The following is a 16,880-nucleotide window of genomic DNA, read 5'->3' as shown; positions in this document are numbered from 1 at the left end:
TGGGAGGGAGAAGAGGGCTGGTTTATGATTAACAGGAGTGGTCAAGAGCCCCCCACAAGCAGATCAAACGAGGCTGTAATTGCATCTTTATAGCATTACTGCAAATGACTTTACCCACAAGCAGCCAATTCCTCCTTCTCCCACAGGCAAAATCAGTCGGGACTGACCTTCCTGCAGCCCAAGCACCACTCGGGTTTTAAGAGGGGTACCCCAAGTGTTCATACATTGAGCTGCTTCCCAGGGCAGGAAAGGGGGGAGCTTGTGCCAAACCCTCACAGGCGAGTCTGCACCTTCCACACTGAGCAGGAGCCCACCTCAGAAAGGTCAGGGTTATGTTCCAGTGGGACCTGGGCAAGTGGAGTCAGCAGAGGAGGCTTCAGGCATCCAGCAAAGCCCAGTTCTGGAGCACAGGGAGCAAGCTAAGTTAGGCAAAAGCAAACAGAGATGGTCAGAAACAGGCAGGCTGGGTTTAGGTAAGGAAAGGCTCAAAGGAAACAGGCGGTCTTGGGCTTTAAGTGATCATCAACAGGGCAGAACAGTGGAGTTGGAAGAAAAAAGCCGTGGTGGCCAAGAGCAGCAAGGACTGATGGGACAGGGATGCTTTTCCCAAACAGGCTGCTCTGCTGTCACGATAAGGCCCTGGGGACAGACACACAACAGAGGCCAAAGTGTTTAGGGTCTGGCTGTGGCAACGAAGCTCTCACCACCAGTGACACAGGACAGCACCAGTGCTGAGAGGACAAAAAGCCCTTTGCAGCAGGTTCGCCGCACTGGTTCCAGCTCACCAGCCCTGAGACTGGAGGAATGAGCAGCAGAAGGCAATGGAAACCTGAATGGACTTGTCCTCAGGGCTGATTGCTGCAGACACGTGTGCAGGCAGGAGATTTCTTCCATAAGGAGATGGCAACAGCTGGGGGTGAGACCTTGCCTGAAGACAACAGCTCCCGAGAAACACTCTCAGACCCCATCACGGCCTCATGTAGCTGTTTCCTAAACCTCAGTTTAAGCCACTTGTTTATATAAAGAATGCCAATAGGCCAGCAAGGCTGAATCACCCCAGAGCAATCCAGAACCAAAAGTACTGTGGAGGAAACAAGTTCTTAAGTTCACATTAGGCTGCTCTAGGCATGCAACCGAAGCACCTTGTCCAACATGCAGCGATGCTGCTGTGATACAATCGCCCTTCACCAGACCTGAACGGCTGCAGGGAATGATTCAACTGGGAAGCAATTCCCACTCATTGCATCCTCAGGCTTTGCACTGAGCTGAGGGTCCAGCTGAGAGCCTCAGAGATGAAACAGATTGAAGATGGGAGAGCAATGCCAGTGCTGGAGGAAACACAGCACCTTTCCCACCCTCCAAGCCCCAGCAGGCACCAGCAATCCTCTGACCACCAGCAGCAAAGTGCTCACCACACAAATAGCTCAGAATCATCAGGCATTTGCTCTTCAGACCTTTAAAACCCTTCTTTGGTAATCCTTAAGAAGCTCTTGAAGGGCACAAACTGCCTGGAGGCCAGGCCGGAGCCCTGCTGCAGGGAGGCTCTGGGGATGCGGAGCTCAGGGCTCACTCTCAGATCGCACACAGGATCACGAAGCATCACTCTAGATCAGAGCTGACACCTCCAGCACCCTCCTCTGACCCCCCCCCAGGCAGCAGGCAGAACCCAGCACAGGCAGGCTGTGCTGATGCACACAGGGCTGCAAGATCCCTGCACTGGCCAACTATCCCAGATGGGATTTGGGGATCTTGCAAAGGTGCTGGTGTATGAAGGCAGCACGAGTTCTCACATAAGCACTTGACGTATTTGCCTGCCCAGTGACCACAGGTTTAATCAAGACTCTCTTCCCAAACCATGCAGCAAACTCCCCACATCCTCTCTTTGGTGTCATTCCTCTGTTTGGTGTGGTCGTAACAGCACAAAGTCTGCCAGGCCCTGCCACTCCTCCCACCGTGCTAGGCAAGGGTAAAAAGACAGGTACTTTCCTACACTGTCACCTAGAAAGATGTCACCACCCAAGTGTGCCCACAGCTTCCAAGTGGCACGTTTCGGCTTTCCAGGCAGATGGTTAATATTTAACACCCTGGCATCTGGGACAGCAAGAAATGAGTGGAAAACGGTGCTGAAGCAAGGGATGGAAGAGCTCCAGGAGAGTGGCACAGGAATGACTTCTTCTGGCAGCTACTGGAGGTCAGTTGTGCCTGGTTTTCCTCAGAGCCCTCCTGCTCTTTTGCCACCCAGCTCACACAAAGAATCTCCTTTCCACAAAGAATCTCCCCAGATCTGCTCTTCCAAGCTGGCTGAGATCAAGTCCCACGACACAGCAGGGGATGGGAGCTGATGGACCACTCAGCTACCGCCTAAACTGGAGAGGCATCAATTTGATGGGTGGACCACTCGGTGGATAAAGAACTGGCTGGAGGGCTGCATGCAAAGAGTTATGCTCAATGGCTCGATGTCCAGCTGGAGACCAGGAACGAGTGGTGCTCCTCAGGGATCAGTGTTGGGACCAATCCTGTTCAACAGCTTTGTTGGCAACACGGACAGTGGGACCAAGTGCACCAACAGCTTCTGAATTGCTGTTGTCAGAGCATCTGCCCCAGCTGCACACAACTCCTATCAGGTGCTGGGTTTAAGAGCATAGCATCCCAGACTGCTTTGGGTTGGGAGGGACCTTAAGATCACCCAGTTCCAACCTCTGCCATGGGGAGGGACCTGTCCTATCCTTCCTCCTCAATGTGGCAACACTGAAACCCAAACCCATCCCCACCAAGCACCGTCCTCCCCCAGAGCCATCAGCTCTGCACTTACCTGAGGAAAGTCACCATTTTTTGGTAAGAAGTCCGTGGGGTCCACAGATGCATAGTTTGTATCCAAGAATTGGGGTCTGCTGATGGAATTCATATAAAAATCGTGATGGGAATTAAAATATTGCCTGGAAGGAAATGGGAAAAGCAGTTATTTCCTGGCAGTCCTGAGTATCTCTCAGGTTGCTTCAGACTCCATCATCACTGGTGAAGCTGCAGCTATGGGATGACCCGCAGTAACTGAATACATAAGAACGGTCTGCAGGACTAAATAATATCTCAGCCCACAACAAAGCAGAATTGAAGTCACTACATGAGGAGAAGCACTGAGTGCCACAGAGACATCACACCCCAACACCAGTTTGGGCCATAAAAGCAAAAGAGCCGTGGAGAGGAAACCCCCCCCCCCCCCGCCCTGATGGAGGTTTGCTGCTCTCAAGAGATAGAAGTGGAGGGGTTATGGACACGCAGCCCCAGAGAGCACCACAGAAGTGATTGTACCCCTGCACAGAGCCAGGGCTCTGCGAGCTGAGGAGTGAGTAAAGCAACGGTCTTCCCAATGCCCCCAGCAGACAGGGGCAGAGCTTCAGAAGAGCAGACGATTCCCTTCCTGCTCCCAGCAGCAGCAGGCTCTGGCCCGTGGGCCCCGTTGCCTGGCTTTGCTCTCGCAGTCACCAGCCCTTTCCCTTCCTGCAGGAGCACGGAATGTGCTCTGTAATCTTTCCCGTCAGGGCCGTGCCCTCGCGGCGCTTGGGCAATCGCCACCCAACACGTCTGCGGGCTGGAGCCACCCTGCGACGCTTTCCCCATGGGAACGCCAGAGCCCAGACCCCACAGCACGGAGCCCTGGAACCAAGATATAAGAGGCGACGCTCCCCGGAGCGGAGCTGGGCACGGACGCACTGCCATGGAGTGGGTGAAGCGCTGCGTGCGGCTGGCAGCTCATGGGCACAGCGCACTTAACAGGGCTTTATGTGCAAACGCTCTTCTCTCGCTCCACAAAACACATTCTTCCTGCTCTTTTGTCACGGTTACGGATAAAACCCTCGACACAGAACAGCTCCCGCTTCCCTTTGCCTTTTCCCCTCCTTTTCAGCGCTGCCACAGTTTCTCCCACTGCAGTCTGGCACAGGATTGAACAGCCCAGCACTGACCCACGGCTCCTCCTCACCCATTCAACCAAACGAAAACCCGTGCTGAAATCAATGCGTTCACACCCCGGGGAAGGTTTGGTGCAAACGCTCCGGTCCCCACCGCATCTCCTGCGGGAGGATGGAGCTCACCCAGCGCTGAGGAACTATCCAGGCAAGGGGAAAACTCTCTTTACCGGAAGAGCAAACACGCTGCCTCCCATTTCAGCAGCACCTCGTGCTCTGGCCGAGAGCCAGCTGAGGTAACGGGAAGGAGCCCGAGCCAGCCCCAGCCTCCCTGCCTGCGGAACGACCAGCTCTGCTCTGTTATTTTGCTTCCTTTACATCTCAGGTTTGGAATCGGTGAGGTTGGGATGCGCTTTCTCCTTGCAGCCTGAAGAAAGAGCCGATAACAACTCGGTGCGCTGCTTTGAGATCCTCCTAGGAAAGGGCACGTTTCCCAAAGTCCTTGTAGTGCCTTTGGTGCTGTGCTTTACCCCTCTTTGAGTAAGAACTTAAGGAGATTGAATTAAACTGCAAAGCTGATGCTAGAGTGTCTTTTCTTTGTACGGGAATTGGTCATTCCCTTCGGTTTTCCTGAAACTCAGACTTCCAACAGCAGGACCTGGAGGAACACACTGTGGACAGGCTCTTACAGGGATCCACATCTTGGAGGTGAGCAATGCAACACGCATCCCCTCCAGGAGCTGGGTCTCCATCCTGTGGCAGGGTGCTGCCCCATGGGCTTGCTGCTCATCCCCACACACGGTGCTCTGGGGCCACGCTGCAGCTGCACTGGGGACCTCCTGTGGGCATTCTGGCTGGGCTTTATGCTCTGTTGTAGCTCTGGTTGTCTCCTTTCAGAGCCACAAACACCACATCTCAGGCCAGAAGATCAGAGACGAGCTGGGGGGTTCACAGGCTGTCTCAGCACCAGTCTTCTCCCCCACCAACAGACCAAGTTCTCAAAGCCTACTTTCCTTTTCAAGCAGCACTCCATACCTACGTGGAGAAGTGGAAAAGGGCACAAAAAGGGCAAGAAAAGGGGGTTGTGTGCTCTGGAAACTGAGGTTTTGAGAATTACCTTTTGGAGGATGCGTGACACCAGCTCCACCAGCACAAGTGGACTGACCCTGAAGCAAGGAATGCTGTGAGGAAGCCCAGCTCTTGAGGGATAACTGCCTTCCCCGCAGGGGACCCAAGCCTCATCTGTTCCCTCAGCAAGGTTTAATACACTTGACATTCCCCAGGTTAAATGTGAAGCAGAGGCGAGCTTTGGTACCTTTTAGAGAAATTCACTAGCATGGAAATGAGCTACTGGATAGAAACAGGAAAAACCTGCTTCAGGACAAAGCTGCTGCTATGAGAGTAAGCCATGTCCAAACACAGCCACTTCCAAATGAGATTTCTCTGCAAGGATTTAAGAGAAACATGCACTAACCCCAACGCCATCTGCTCTTTCCTGGTTTCCACATTGCTCTGCAATGACAGCTCCCTTTAAAACCCCATTTTTCACAGTTTCCATCGCTTTCAGGATTCCTACCTGTAATGCCCTAACCCTAAACCCCCCTAAAGAAGTTTCAGCTGCCATTTTCAAATACAAAAGGACAGCCTTCTATTGTTCTGCGAATGGGAGAGATGGAAAATTTCACCTGAAAGGTGATTTTTACCATTACCAGGATATGAAAAACAGGAAGCCAGGGGTGCAGCCCTGCCTAAATCATTCTCTAGCAAACAATAACTACAATAGGCCTCATTTCCAAATGTAACTCTAGCAAAGTCAACAAGCTGACGTCTGCGTGGAGCACAGGCATGTCGTTGCAGGAGCAAGGCTATCGCGTTTCCAGCAGCGCTAAGGAGGAAAGTGAGGGGCAAACCCAGAACAAATGGTCAAAGCAAAAACCCCACACAAGAGACAAACACAATCCAATCCTGTGGTTCAATACAGCAAACCAGAAACCGTGTTAGAGCTCTCCCGAGGCTTCACCAAGTGTCATTTACAGGAATCGCGCTCAAAAAGTACAACCTCTTCCAATCAGAGGCAGCTTCAGAGCAGAGATGCTGAACTTAGCTGAGAACTCCTCTCCAGCTCTCACTCTGGGGAGGAACTGGCGAGGCAGAGCTGCGCTCAGCACCTATGGGACAGCTTCTGGGCTACCTCATGTCAGGAGCTGCCCTGTTCCATCCGCCCCATCCTTGCCAGCTCACGCTGCAGGCGGAGGAGCAGGCACCAGGATTGCTAACAGGGACAAACCACATCCCACCCCTCTGAATGGAGAAGCCAGCAGGAACATGGGCACTCACGAAGATGGGTCTCTGCTTTACCACAGAGATGCTAAAATCCCTTTCGGAAGGAAGGGAAACTAAACCCCCAGGCACCTGGAAGCCAGTTATTAGCTCGGGATATCGAGTTCTGTTTCTTTTATTTTCCTCCCTCCCACCTCTGACCTAAATAAAAACACATCCTGTGTATCTGTGCCACTCCCTGTATTCACAGAGAGAGCAAAGCAGCCATGGACCAGCCGTCAAACCTTCTTCCCAACAACCAACACCTCCTAGTCCCAAGAGAGTTCCAACCCAAGGCGCTCAATGGTGGCACAAGGATGCTTCATGTTGTCCCAAACACCTCCTGTCACATCCTGCCTTCTGAGCCAGGATGGAGGTTCGTTATAAAGGGGGAAGAAGAAAGAACAGTGATTATTGTTAGACAAAGATCTCTCAAAAATGCTATTTTGGGCACAGAATCTAGAAAAGCTTTTGCACTGAATCTAGAACGCACTTGGCTGGTGTCCTTCCCATCAGATAGGGCCGCTGTAACGAGGCAGAGGTTACAAAACCCATCACAACTGCACTCTGCACTAGGCAGAAGTCAAGCCCAACTTCTCACATGGCCCACAGTCACCACCTCACACCTTGTGGGATGAGGTTATCAGTGAAGAACATCAGTTACAACCAGAGGAAGAAGTCACAGCTCCCATGACTGCTGCACTGTGCGGTTGAGGTTGTGTGTGTGTTTTTGATGTAGCTGGTCAGCTTCCACTCACCTACACAGCAAAAGATCTTGGCTTCACCTCAGCCCTAAGCCTGTCCCCTGGAACCAGTAACATCTTCTTCCTGCCTGCACCACCTCTATACAGCTCGAGATGGATCTGCTCAGCTGGACTGAGCTAATGGGGTGCTTTTAAGACCTCCATCAGTGTCACAAACTCCGGCTAAGCCAAGGCTGTCCCTCCCTTAGAGCAGCCTCCAAGTTCACCCAAAAACAAAGGGTTTATCTTTTGTTGTTGTCAAAAAAAAAAAGGCTGTTTGCTGCTTTTCCCAAGATGTAGCAGTTTACGAAATGCCACAAGATCAGTGGGTGATGCAATTATTTCCCCATCAGTTCATGAAACAGAGTAAACAAGGAAAGCAGCAAAGAAACAGTTGAATCACGGGGTGTGCAAGAGCAGAACGACACAAAGAGCAGCACTCACTGGTTTTCACTGGGGAAGGATGAGGCTGGGAAAGAGGCAGGGTAGCAGCTACTCAACGACTCGGTGGCCAGCATGGAGGTCTGTAAGGAGAAACCAGAATGGTCAGGGCAGCAGAGGGGTACCGCGATACCTGTGCCCAGATCCGGGTCCAGGCTCCTCACTTCCCTCCCTTGGTGCCTTCCAGAAGCTGTGGAGGGGGGGGGGGGTGTTCATCTCTCCCAGTAGAGAAACCAAGTGCTACACCCCAAGCTTTCAGCTTCTGAACCCTCTTCCTACTGCTGGCCCCAGAAGGGCCGCAGGGTCAGTGCCCTCCCCAGCCCCTGCAGAATGAGACCAAGCCATTAACTGGAAATTGGCACAGAAACACCCAAACATCCTCTTTGAGTCTTCCCACCTCCCTAAGCAGCCTCCAACGTTACCGGGAAGCTTTTAGCTCTGCACATACCAATACAATCACAGAAGGAACACAGGATCTTATTACTCAGCTACTGATCAGTTCTTATCTGTCCTTTCTTGTGTCCAAAGCAGTGACACCTCACGCTTGAAGCAACATGAAACAGGCCTCTTGGTTTAACCTCTCTATTCCTATAGGACAAACTCAAGAGTTATAAAGAGAAAACTGCAGGAACATGTAAGCTATTTTGGGACAGATGTTTGCTTCTTGCCCTGCTGAGGACAAACGCATCAGGGACAAATCTTGTTTTAGCAGCTGGATCGGGACTAATACAGCCCTATTGATCTCTGCCACCCCCAGAGAGGCACAGCTGGACCCAGCAATAGATTCAGCAAGTCACAGAGATGAGTTGGGGTAGAAACAAAGTTTGTAATTCTGCCTAAGTCTTCAGGCCCTTCCCATTTAGAGAGGCATTGTTTTAATCACAGCCTCATCTTTCTCCTGCCACGTGGAAGGCAGCAGAAAGCAGTCACCTCAGCCCTCCAACAGGCCCAATTGATACCCCATGCCCCTGGAGAGCTGCCCAGACAGGCTGGTAAACAGCTCCCATAGCACACCCAGGATCACAGAATCACAGAATGGTTTGGGTTGGAAAGGACCTTAAGATCATCCGGTTCCAACCCCCTGCCATAGGCAGGGACACCTCACACTAAACCATGGCACTCAAGGCTCTGTCCAACCTGGCCAGGGATGGAGCATTCACCACTTCTCTGGGCACCCTGTGCCAGTGCCTCAGCACCCTCACAGGGAAGAGCTTCTTCCTTATATCCAACCTGAACTTCCCCTGTTCCAGTCTGAACCCATCACCCCTTGTCCTATCACTGCAGTCCCTGATGCAGAGCCCCTCTCCAGCATCCTTGTAGCCCCCTTCAGACACTGGAAGCTGCTCTGAGGTCTCCACGCAGCTTCTCTTCTCCAGCCTGAACAGCCCCAATGTTCTCAGCCTGGCTCTATACAGGAGCTGCTGCAGCCCCTGAGCATCCTCGTGGCCTCCTCTGGACCTGCTCCAACATCTCCATCTCCTTCTTATGCTGAGGACACCAGCACCGCACACAGCGCTGCAGGGGGGTCTCATGAGAGCAGAGCAGAGGGGCAGGATCCCCTCCTTACATGCCCCTGATGCTGACACCCCAAAACTGCCTGTGTCCCCCCCACGTGGGGCCTCACCTCCATGGCAAGCTGCGGGGGGAGGCCGGGGGTGCTGAGGAGCCTGTGCCCCAGCTGCTGGTGCTCGTGCAGTGGGTAGTTCTTCCCCCCATCCATGGCAGGGGGTGCTGAGGGCATCAGCCTGCGTCCTGCTGCATGAAGTCCTGTGGGCAGGTGGAACAGGCTGTGGAATGCTGGGAGGTTCTTTATCTGTGCTCTTCACCCTGCACCATGTCCTAAGGTGGAAAAGAAACGCACATTTAAGTGTTATGAAAGGGGAAGTGGGGGGAAAAAAACCAACAGTTCTAAGAGCAAACAGAGCCAAGAGATCGGTAAACAGGCACCAGCCTGTGAAATGCTGCTGCCCCTTTAGAAAAAGAGGGTTTTTTTCCTGGGAAAGAGCTCTCAAATATCACCACACCTGGAATTGAGCCAGACCTGAACTCAAACACACCTCTCCTCTTCCTGGGGCCGCCAGCACCGTGGGCTCTGTAACACACACACGTGGCTTTCACCATGAGGAACGGTCTGGTCTCACACACACAGATTCTGTGCAAGCTCCTGGCCAGCACCTCCCCGAGGTCGCTGGCTCTCAGGAACCCTCACTGCAGGGCCCAAGGGAATCCCCTCTGGGTCAGCTCCCATCCTGCAGATGGGACTTCAGAACCGTGTTTGCTGAAGCAAGAGCATTGTCCTGGCAGGGATTAACCTCACGCCAAGATGCTGCCCCAGTGCAAGTTCTCAGCCAAAACCCCCAACCTAAGTTCCAACTCTTCAATCATTTCTCTTTGCTACATTCTCATAACTCAAATGGACACAGATTTCCAATTGGATTTAATGGATTCGAAAGAGAGATGCTAAAAGCAACCTACACAACCAGAGCAGCAAGAGAGAAGCATCCGGGATGCCTTTACTTCCCCTTGGACCTTTCTTTGCCCCTCCTCTGCCTCTCATGGCCCCATCTGCAGCCCGGAGCACATGAAACTGCTCTGTCCATCCTCACCGAGCGGGCAAACTGAAGCTGAGCTCTAAACCACAGCAGCTTCGATCATTCCGATGCTGCCATTTGCTGCAAGCGGTGGTTTTGAAAAGCCATTTCTGAGTCAGAGCCCCTTTAAAGAGAAGTGACCTTTCCACGGACAAAATGATTGCTGCATCGCTAATGGAAAGTGAAATTCAAGTGACTCTTTCTTTCGTTCCCCCTCCGGTGGCAGGGGCCGCGCTCCGAGCAGCAGCAGCCCTGGGTGAGAGGCTGACACCGATCCCCATCCCATGCTGAGGAATTACCAGGCAAATCCCTTGTGTTCCTGGTGGAAGAGCAGAGCCCGGCGCCTCCACTGCCCCTGGCTCCTCTCCCCTTGCAGTGCACGACTGCCTTCACAAGCCACGTCCCGAGGCCGTCGCCCTGCGGGCTGAAGCAGCATTCCCCATGTGCTCTAGTGGGATGTGCTCACTTGATGGGAGCTCCCCAGCCCGTGCTGGGTTAGAGCTGCCCCAGGAGCAGAGGCCAGCAGTGGGACTCACAGCCCTGAGTGCTCAGGCAGGCTCTGCCTCCTCCCCCTGCCCCACAGACTGCAGAAAGACAACTATAAAGGGAGGCCAAGTGACCGAGGTGCCTTTAGGTGCCAGCTTCTTTGCTAGGAGAGCATAACAGAGCATCCCCTGCAGAGAACAAGGTCTATACAGCAGCAGAAGGAACACTGAATAGATCACTACCCCACAAAAGCCTGAGACCATCTCAATTCCTAACAGAACAAATAATCTTCACAAAGGCCTGGGACCACCTAGACCCTTTTCATTGGCTTGAGTTCACCAGACATTTACTGCAGCCTCATTCTTTACAAGCAGAAGTGTTTCTTTTTACTACACCATAAAATCCACACTCAGCCTTTACAGTCCACAAGCCCAGGAGCAAAAAATAGCTCAAACCACTTAGCCAGCACCCCAGCATCCCAACTAACATTGTCACGCTGGCCTCAGGCCTCCCGATTTCATGGCCAAGTGTTAGCACCAGGGTTCCCAAACGCAGCCTCTCAACCGCTTGTAGTCTTGAAGCCTCATTAGAAGCTGCTTCATCACAGCCTTCCTTGGCTGCAGTCAGCTCACAGCACGACCCTGGCCCCACTCACACTTCAATGAAGTGTTGATGCTCAGGTCCTGTTGTCTAAGCAAAACCTGCTCCGTATCCCACCTCCTGAAGGTAAAGGACCGAGATGAACTCCATCCAGCAGCCCAGAGTTCTCATCCCACCTGCCAAGCGGCTCCAGGCTCTGAAGACAGTAAATGAAGATACTAAAATGTTGGAGGCCTTCTTCCTCCCAAGCCACATGATTTATTGCAACAGAACTCACAAAGAGGGACGCACAGATGCAGACCTTGACGTCGAGCCCCTTGTGAAGAGATGCAGTAAAAAGCTTCACCAGAGAGAAGTGAAACAAGCTGTGTGTCAGAGCGATGCCCACCCAGCATCTTGGGGATGCCCTGCTCTCCTCTCCAGGCTTTGCTGCTTTCTCCCTCAGGTTCTCTAATGCACAGAGCCCTTAATGCTCAAGCACCACAGCACAGCTGATCACCACCACGAGCTGCCAGGAACCAGCTGCCTCTACAAGGTCCTTGTGAGTTCCAACACCCGCAGCCGTGCCCCACCAGCATTCACAAGGAACCACAACAGTGTGAGTACAAACAGGAAATGAGAAGGCTGGAATACTCCATCATGGGGGCAGATCTACTGGGGGTCCCAAATTACACTCAAGCATCAAGAACAAGAGGCAGCAAGACTTCACTCTCCATCCTTTTCCTTTCCATCTGCTGCCCTGATGCTGAGGATGCCAAAGGCGCATCTTCCGACCCAAGAACGGTACCAGGGATGTGGCAGCCGAGCACACAGTGGATGTCATCAAACCCAACCTGCTCCACCTAAAAAAGGCTTCAGTTCTGTAAAACCATCTTTGCTTCAGCATGCAGGAAGCCAGCAGGTACATCAGGCTCTGGGATGAGGGAGTGCGGAGCAGCCTTCACTGTAGACTCACACTCTGATAAGAAGAGCTTGCTGTCTGGCTTGCTCCAGATCGACCTGACCCCAAGCACAGGACAATACCCATCACAAGGACAGGGGTACACACTCATCTTCCCATCCTCCAGGCTGCCCCATCATGGAAAACCACAAAAATCCCATTTCCACACCCCATCCTGTCGCTGGAATAAAACCTGATAAACACAAAGGCCCAGGGTTTGCAAGAGCACCCTCAGAGCAAACTCCTCTGAAGCACTTCACCTCTTCTCCCAAATACACCCCAACAAAACAACAGGTCCCATTGTCACAGCAAAGCAGAGCTCCCCAGCTGGAGCTAATGCTGCTGCAGGGGAATACAAGTGGCCCACCAGGACTTTTTAGTGCTTTTTTTAGTGTATTAAGGTGCTACCAGCAAGGAATGTGACTTGGGAGCACTGGAAACTCCAAGGGCAGCAGTGAAGAACACTGTAATAATGCCTGTCAGCAAACCAGGACATGACACCAACACAAACCCCGGTGCACGTCACATCCCGAGAGCACAGGAAACAGTTGGAGTGCTGTTAGGTACCAAACACTGACAAGGAATGTCCAGAGCTTCCTGAGTGGATTAAGCTTCAAAATAGAACTGCCAAGTAATGAGGCATCCCTAAGGACCAGCAGTGATCTCCAGACTCGGAGCACTGGCACTCAAGGAATGACTACAGGAGCCTGACATCATGCCCAGAGGTTATGGAGCACAAAACCTCTTTAACAGCTTGAGCTTTTGACGAGTTCCATCAGAGCAGCACTGCAGCAGCCAGGTTCAGGTGGGAAGACAATGAACTGCTCTGCAACAAGCAGGATGCCAGAGCTGGAAGTTCACGGGGAGCTGCAAGTGAAGAGGTGAAACCAGCCCATGGCACAGAGCAAGCACTTCCTCCTGCTGCAGGTCAGCCTTTGTTAACGGGAGACAGGCAGGAAACCACAGGTATGCACGGAGCAGGAGCTAAACCTGCTCATCGGGAACTACCACGTGCTCCATAATGACAAGGAGACCTCCGAAATCTGATCTAGTTCCTTCTCCTGCTGCTGATTAATTCCCCCCACACACACATCAGAATGGGAGCCCCAAGCCTCATGCCCTCACCTGGCTCCATCCATCCATTCAGGCACTGCCATGGGAGAGCTGCTCCTGGGAGGAATTCTTTACACCACAATCGATATGTAACTGCCCAAAGAAACGGGAACCTCCTCCTGAGGAACTCTCAAAGCCATTTTACATCTCGAGCACCAAGTTCCTCTTTCATGTTTCTCTTTGCCATATTTTTGGACAGCTTAGACCAAACAACGTGTTTTGCCTTGAGGAATGAGAAGAGAAGGCTTCAAAGCCAAGCCCAGCAGTGACTCACTCCAAGAAACAGGAAAACCAAGGGCCAGAAGCTGGGATCTACCCTCCTGCTGCAATCACAGCCCCCCTGCAGAGCTACCATGAGGCTCCATCATCCTCAGAACAGGGACTGGCAGGCAGAGGCCGGTATCTTGAGTACAGAGGTCCAACACGAGCAGAAGTGTCAGATCGTTTGCCTGCAGAGAAGTCAGAACAGGAATGGAAATACCTTGGGTTTTTGTTCTCTTCACTGTTTGCAGCTGAGCTCTTTTTCATCAGGCAAAGCCAGTTCTTTGCAGAGCAAACACAGGTACAGCTCTGCTTGTTTGTGAATCTGAAACACCACTGGAAAAGGCATTTCATTTACAAAGGTAGAAGTTAAGGCAGAGACAGAACATCCCTGTGGGTGACTCCCTCACTGCTACTCTTAAGCAGAAGACTGGTGCATTTCTAGCTGAAAGCCAAAGAATCCAAAGCCTGTTCCTTACAAGAGCTGTTGTAGAAGACACACTGACAGCATGCTTTTACCTCAGCTGAAGTGCAGAAAGGAAGAAGACTCCAACCCTGCATATTACAAAACATGGCAAAAAGTGGGCCTGACGTAGGCAACTTCCAAGTAACATTAGGAGTTACAGAGAAGAGGGGAGGGAAACACCCTAACGTCTGGCACAGGAGGAACACAGCTCAGCCCAGTTACAAACACGAAGGATAACAGCAATCTATAAGCCACTGATTATCTATGATGGAAACGGAATCACTCCAGGGCATCCTAACGCAAGCCCTTTAAGCCACCTTGATCCCCTGGATGCTTTTGGCAAGGAAGAACACGCACTGGGAGCACGGCAGAGTGAGCGGTGAGGGCACGGCTCCAGCTTGGGAGCAACACGGAGACAGAACCGGGACAAACCCTGCTGCTCAACCAGGCTACACAAGTCACACAGTGCAGAATCAGTGTGAATCCGACAGAGCAGGCGCTGGAGTCAGTCAGTCTGTAAGCAAAGGGAAGGACTGAGAGCACTGCAGAGCTTCTTGCCAGATCTATGCAAGATACATGGTGGTGTAGGCAAAAGGGAGAACTTTGGAGAGCCCTCTGCAGACAGTGGTGTTGCTAGAGAAGGAAGAGCTTTACCCTTCAAGCAGCACTTGCTCCTCCTCCTGTGAAGCTCAGACCATACAGGGAAGAATAAATTACAGTCAAAGACAACTTTTGGGAGGGCAAAGTCCTCTGGACAAGAAATAGTAACTGTCCCACAGAGGGAACAAGCTTAATCCGGAGTCTTGCTGCTGGCATCCTCCCCAGTGGGCCATTCCCTACATTTCCAGGGATTAACCTTAGGCAATTAAGCGGCGCAGCAGCTTTAGCAACACCAGAGAGGTTCATTAATCTGTCCACTCATAGAAGTTGGCTGAAATCCTCCACGGAAACTTCTCTTTCAAGGCTGCACAATTAAAGCCAATTGCTGATGCTACCTGCAGCACTGAGCTCACGAGTGTTCATGGTCTCTCCTGCATCCCTGGGCAGAGATGTCAGGTCTCCCTGCTTCACCCTGCTTCCCTGGGACCATGAAGCACACAAACACACATTGACCAGCCTTCAGGCACACTTTCTCTGTGGGAGAAGCAAGTATTCACCTCTTTCATAGCTACACGGCTACAGACCTTGATTGTGCAACCCAAAACCACCAAAGAGTTTTAAGCTTAAAAAAGACATTTGCAGTGAATATAAAACTTCTCATTAAGCCCAAAGGGCTTTCCTGAGAGATCCAGCCTCTCGACTGAACGTCACAGGGCAACATTCAGCGACTACACAGTCAGCTCTTTATTAGTGCCACTAGTCAGAAAGCTTTAAACCTGTGTCAGCAGCCTTGTCACAGCCCCTCCGTTTCAGGGTTCTACAACTTACCCATTGAAAAGGCCCCATTCAGGCAGGAAACACCCTCAACCACACCATGTGCTCACTGCTTGAATCCAAAACAACAACAAATTCCTGTCCCCGTGCACCCCAGCGGGATCAAAAGCCACGGTGGAGGCGCTGGAAGCTCCTCAGTGAGCAGACGCAGCCTGGTCCCATGGCTGGCATGTGACAAAACACAACGCTTGGTCCCACTGGGTTTGTTCCAAAGGGAGGAACGCCGCTCCAGGAGAAGCCTGCTCAAGGATGGGGATGGAAGACTCTGGGTGAAGGTAAAACTTGGGAGGAAGCTGTACTGATGCACCCACAGCAGGCGGGGGGAGAGCTGGGTGCTTCAGGTGACACGGAGGGGATCTGTGCGAGACACCAGCACCGCCAACGTCCTCCAGGCACCCCAGTCTGCAGCAGTAACACCACACCAACGGGAAAAACCCTTCCCGGCTTCTGGATCCCAGCACGGAACCTGCAGAACTCGCCCTTCCGCAGCCCACCTCGCTGTCCCTGTAGTCACCGTTCTCCTGCCGGTGTTTACGGTTACTTCTCCTCAACCTTGTGTTAGGGGTCAATTACAGGAAGAACCGGTGCCCGTTAGAGCGAGCTCCTCCGTTTCGGAGGCTCTTAATGGAGCCCTCGGAGCTCCACCACAACAGGCAGCGCTCGGCAGCCAGGCGCTGGCCCGCGGTGCGTTTCTGCGGGCGGCTTCTCCGCTCCCGTTTAGAAGCGGCTGAACCGGGACCGGGACCGCGGCCTCGGCCGCGCCCGGACAGGGTCCGGCCAAGCAGAGCCCCAAGAGCCCGGTCCTTGCTCGGCAGCAGAGGAACCGGCCCCGCTGCCGCTTCCCGGCTCCCGAGGCCGCACCCGGCGATCCCCGGCTTCCCCCCCGGGGACCGCCGCCAGAGACACGCGGGAGGCACCGCGGGGGACCCAGCGCTCGCTGCCCGTTCCGCGGCCTCTCCTCGACGGCACCGGACCGGGAGCCGCGCTCCCCCCCGCCCCAGGACCCCTCAAGCCCCGGCCCCGCCGCGGGGCCCGGCGCTCTCCGCCCGCTGAGGGGAGCGGCGCGGGGGGAGGACGGGGACCGAGCCCTCCGGAGCCCTCCGGAACCCTCCGCAGCCCGGCCCTTACCTGCGTCCGGGGGGCCCGGGCTCAGGCTCCTGCCCGGCGGCCGCCTCCTCTCCGCACCTCTTCCGCGTTCCGCGCGGCCATCTTGGGGGACACGGACGGAAGTGAGGGGGGGACCGGGGGAGACCCGGGGCCGGGCCAAAGGCAGCTCCTCCCCGCGGAACCGGAGCTCCCCGAGCGCTGGGAAGGGGCGCACGGGAGCCTCAGAGCGGGGAATTGAGGGCTCGGGAGCCGCCGTTGCTCGTGTGGGGTCCGTGCTCCCTGTGAGCCCCAGGATAAGGACGGGAAAGCACCGGGACGGGTCTGGTTTTACCTGGGCATCCCTACGGCGGCGGCGGCAGGAGCATCCCTGGAGGTGGGGAGGGGAGGGAGGGATCGAGCCCCGGGCAGACGGAGCCGCCTTTCGGAACGGGGCTCTTACCGGAGGCAGCACGGGGGGACCTTGACCAGGGAGGG

General features: G+C 53.6%; 1 protein-coding gene across 1 annotated transcript in view; it reads right to left on the bottom strand.

Annotated features, from left to right (window-relative positions):
• SBNO2 (strawberry notch homolog 2) overlaps positions 1-16,597 on the bottom strand; it is a 46,328-nt gene extending 29,731 nt beyond the window's left edge. The window contains exons 1-4 of the mRNA XM_061474648.1: positions 16,428-16,597; positions 9,033-9,247; positions 7,412-7,491; positions 2,813-2,936 (exon numbers count right to left, since the gene is read on the bottom strand). Of these exons, the coding sequence (XP_061330632.1) occupies positions 2,813-2,936; positions 7,412-7,491; positions 9,033-9,149 (321 nt within the window). The 5' untranslated portion in view covers positions 9,150-9,247; positions 16,428-16,597. The remainder of the gene's footprint in view (positions 1-2,812; positions 2,937-7,411; positions 7,492-9,032; positions 9,248-16,427) is intronic.
• Between the last annotated feature and the right edge of the window lie 283 nt (positions 16,598-16,880).

The sequence above is a fragment of the Pezoporus flaviventris genome, unplaced genomic scaffold, assembly GCF_033815535.1.
Source record: "Pezoporus flaviventris isolate CSIRO_AGI_PZ_B2104156 unplaced genomic scaffold, CSIRO_AGI_Pfla_v1 ptg000080l, whole genome shotgun sequence".
NCBI classification, from domain to species: domain Eukaryota; kingdom Metazoa; phylum Chordata; class Aves; order Psittaciformes; family Psittacidae; genus Pezoporus; species Pezoporus flaviventris.
This window is presented reverse-complemented; position numbering and strand designations above follow the sequence as displayed.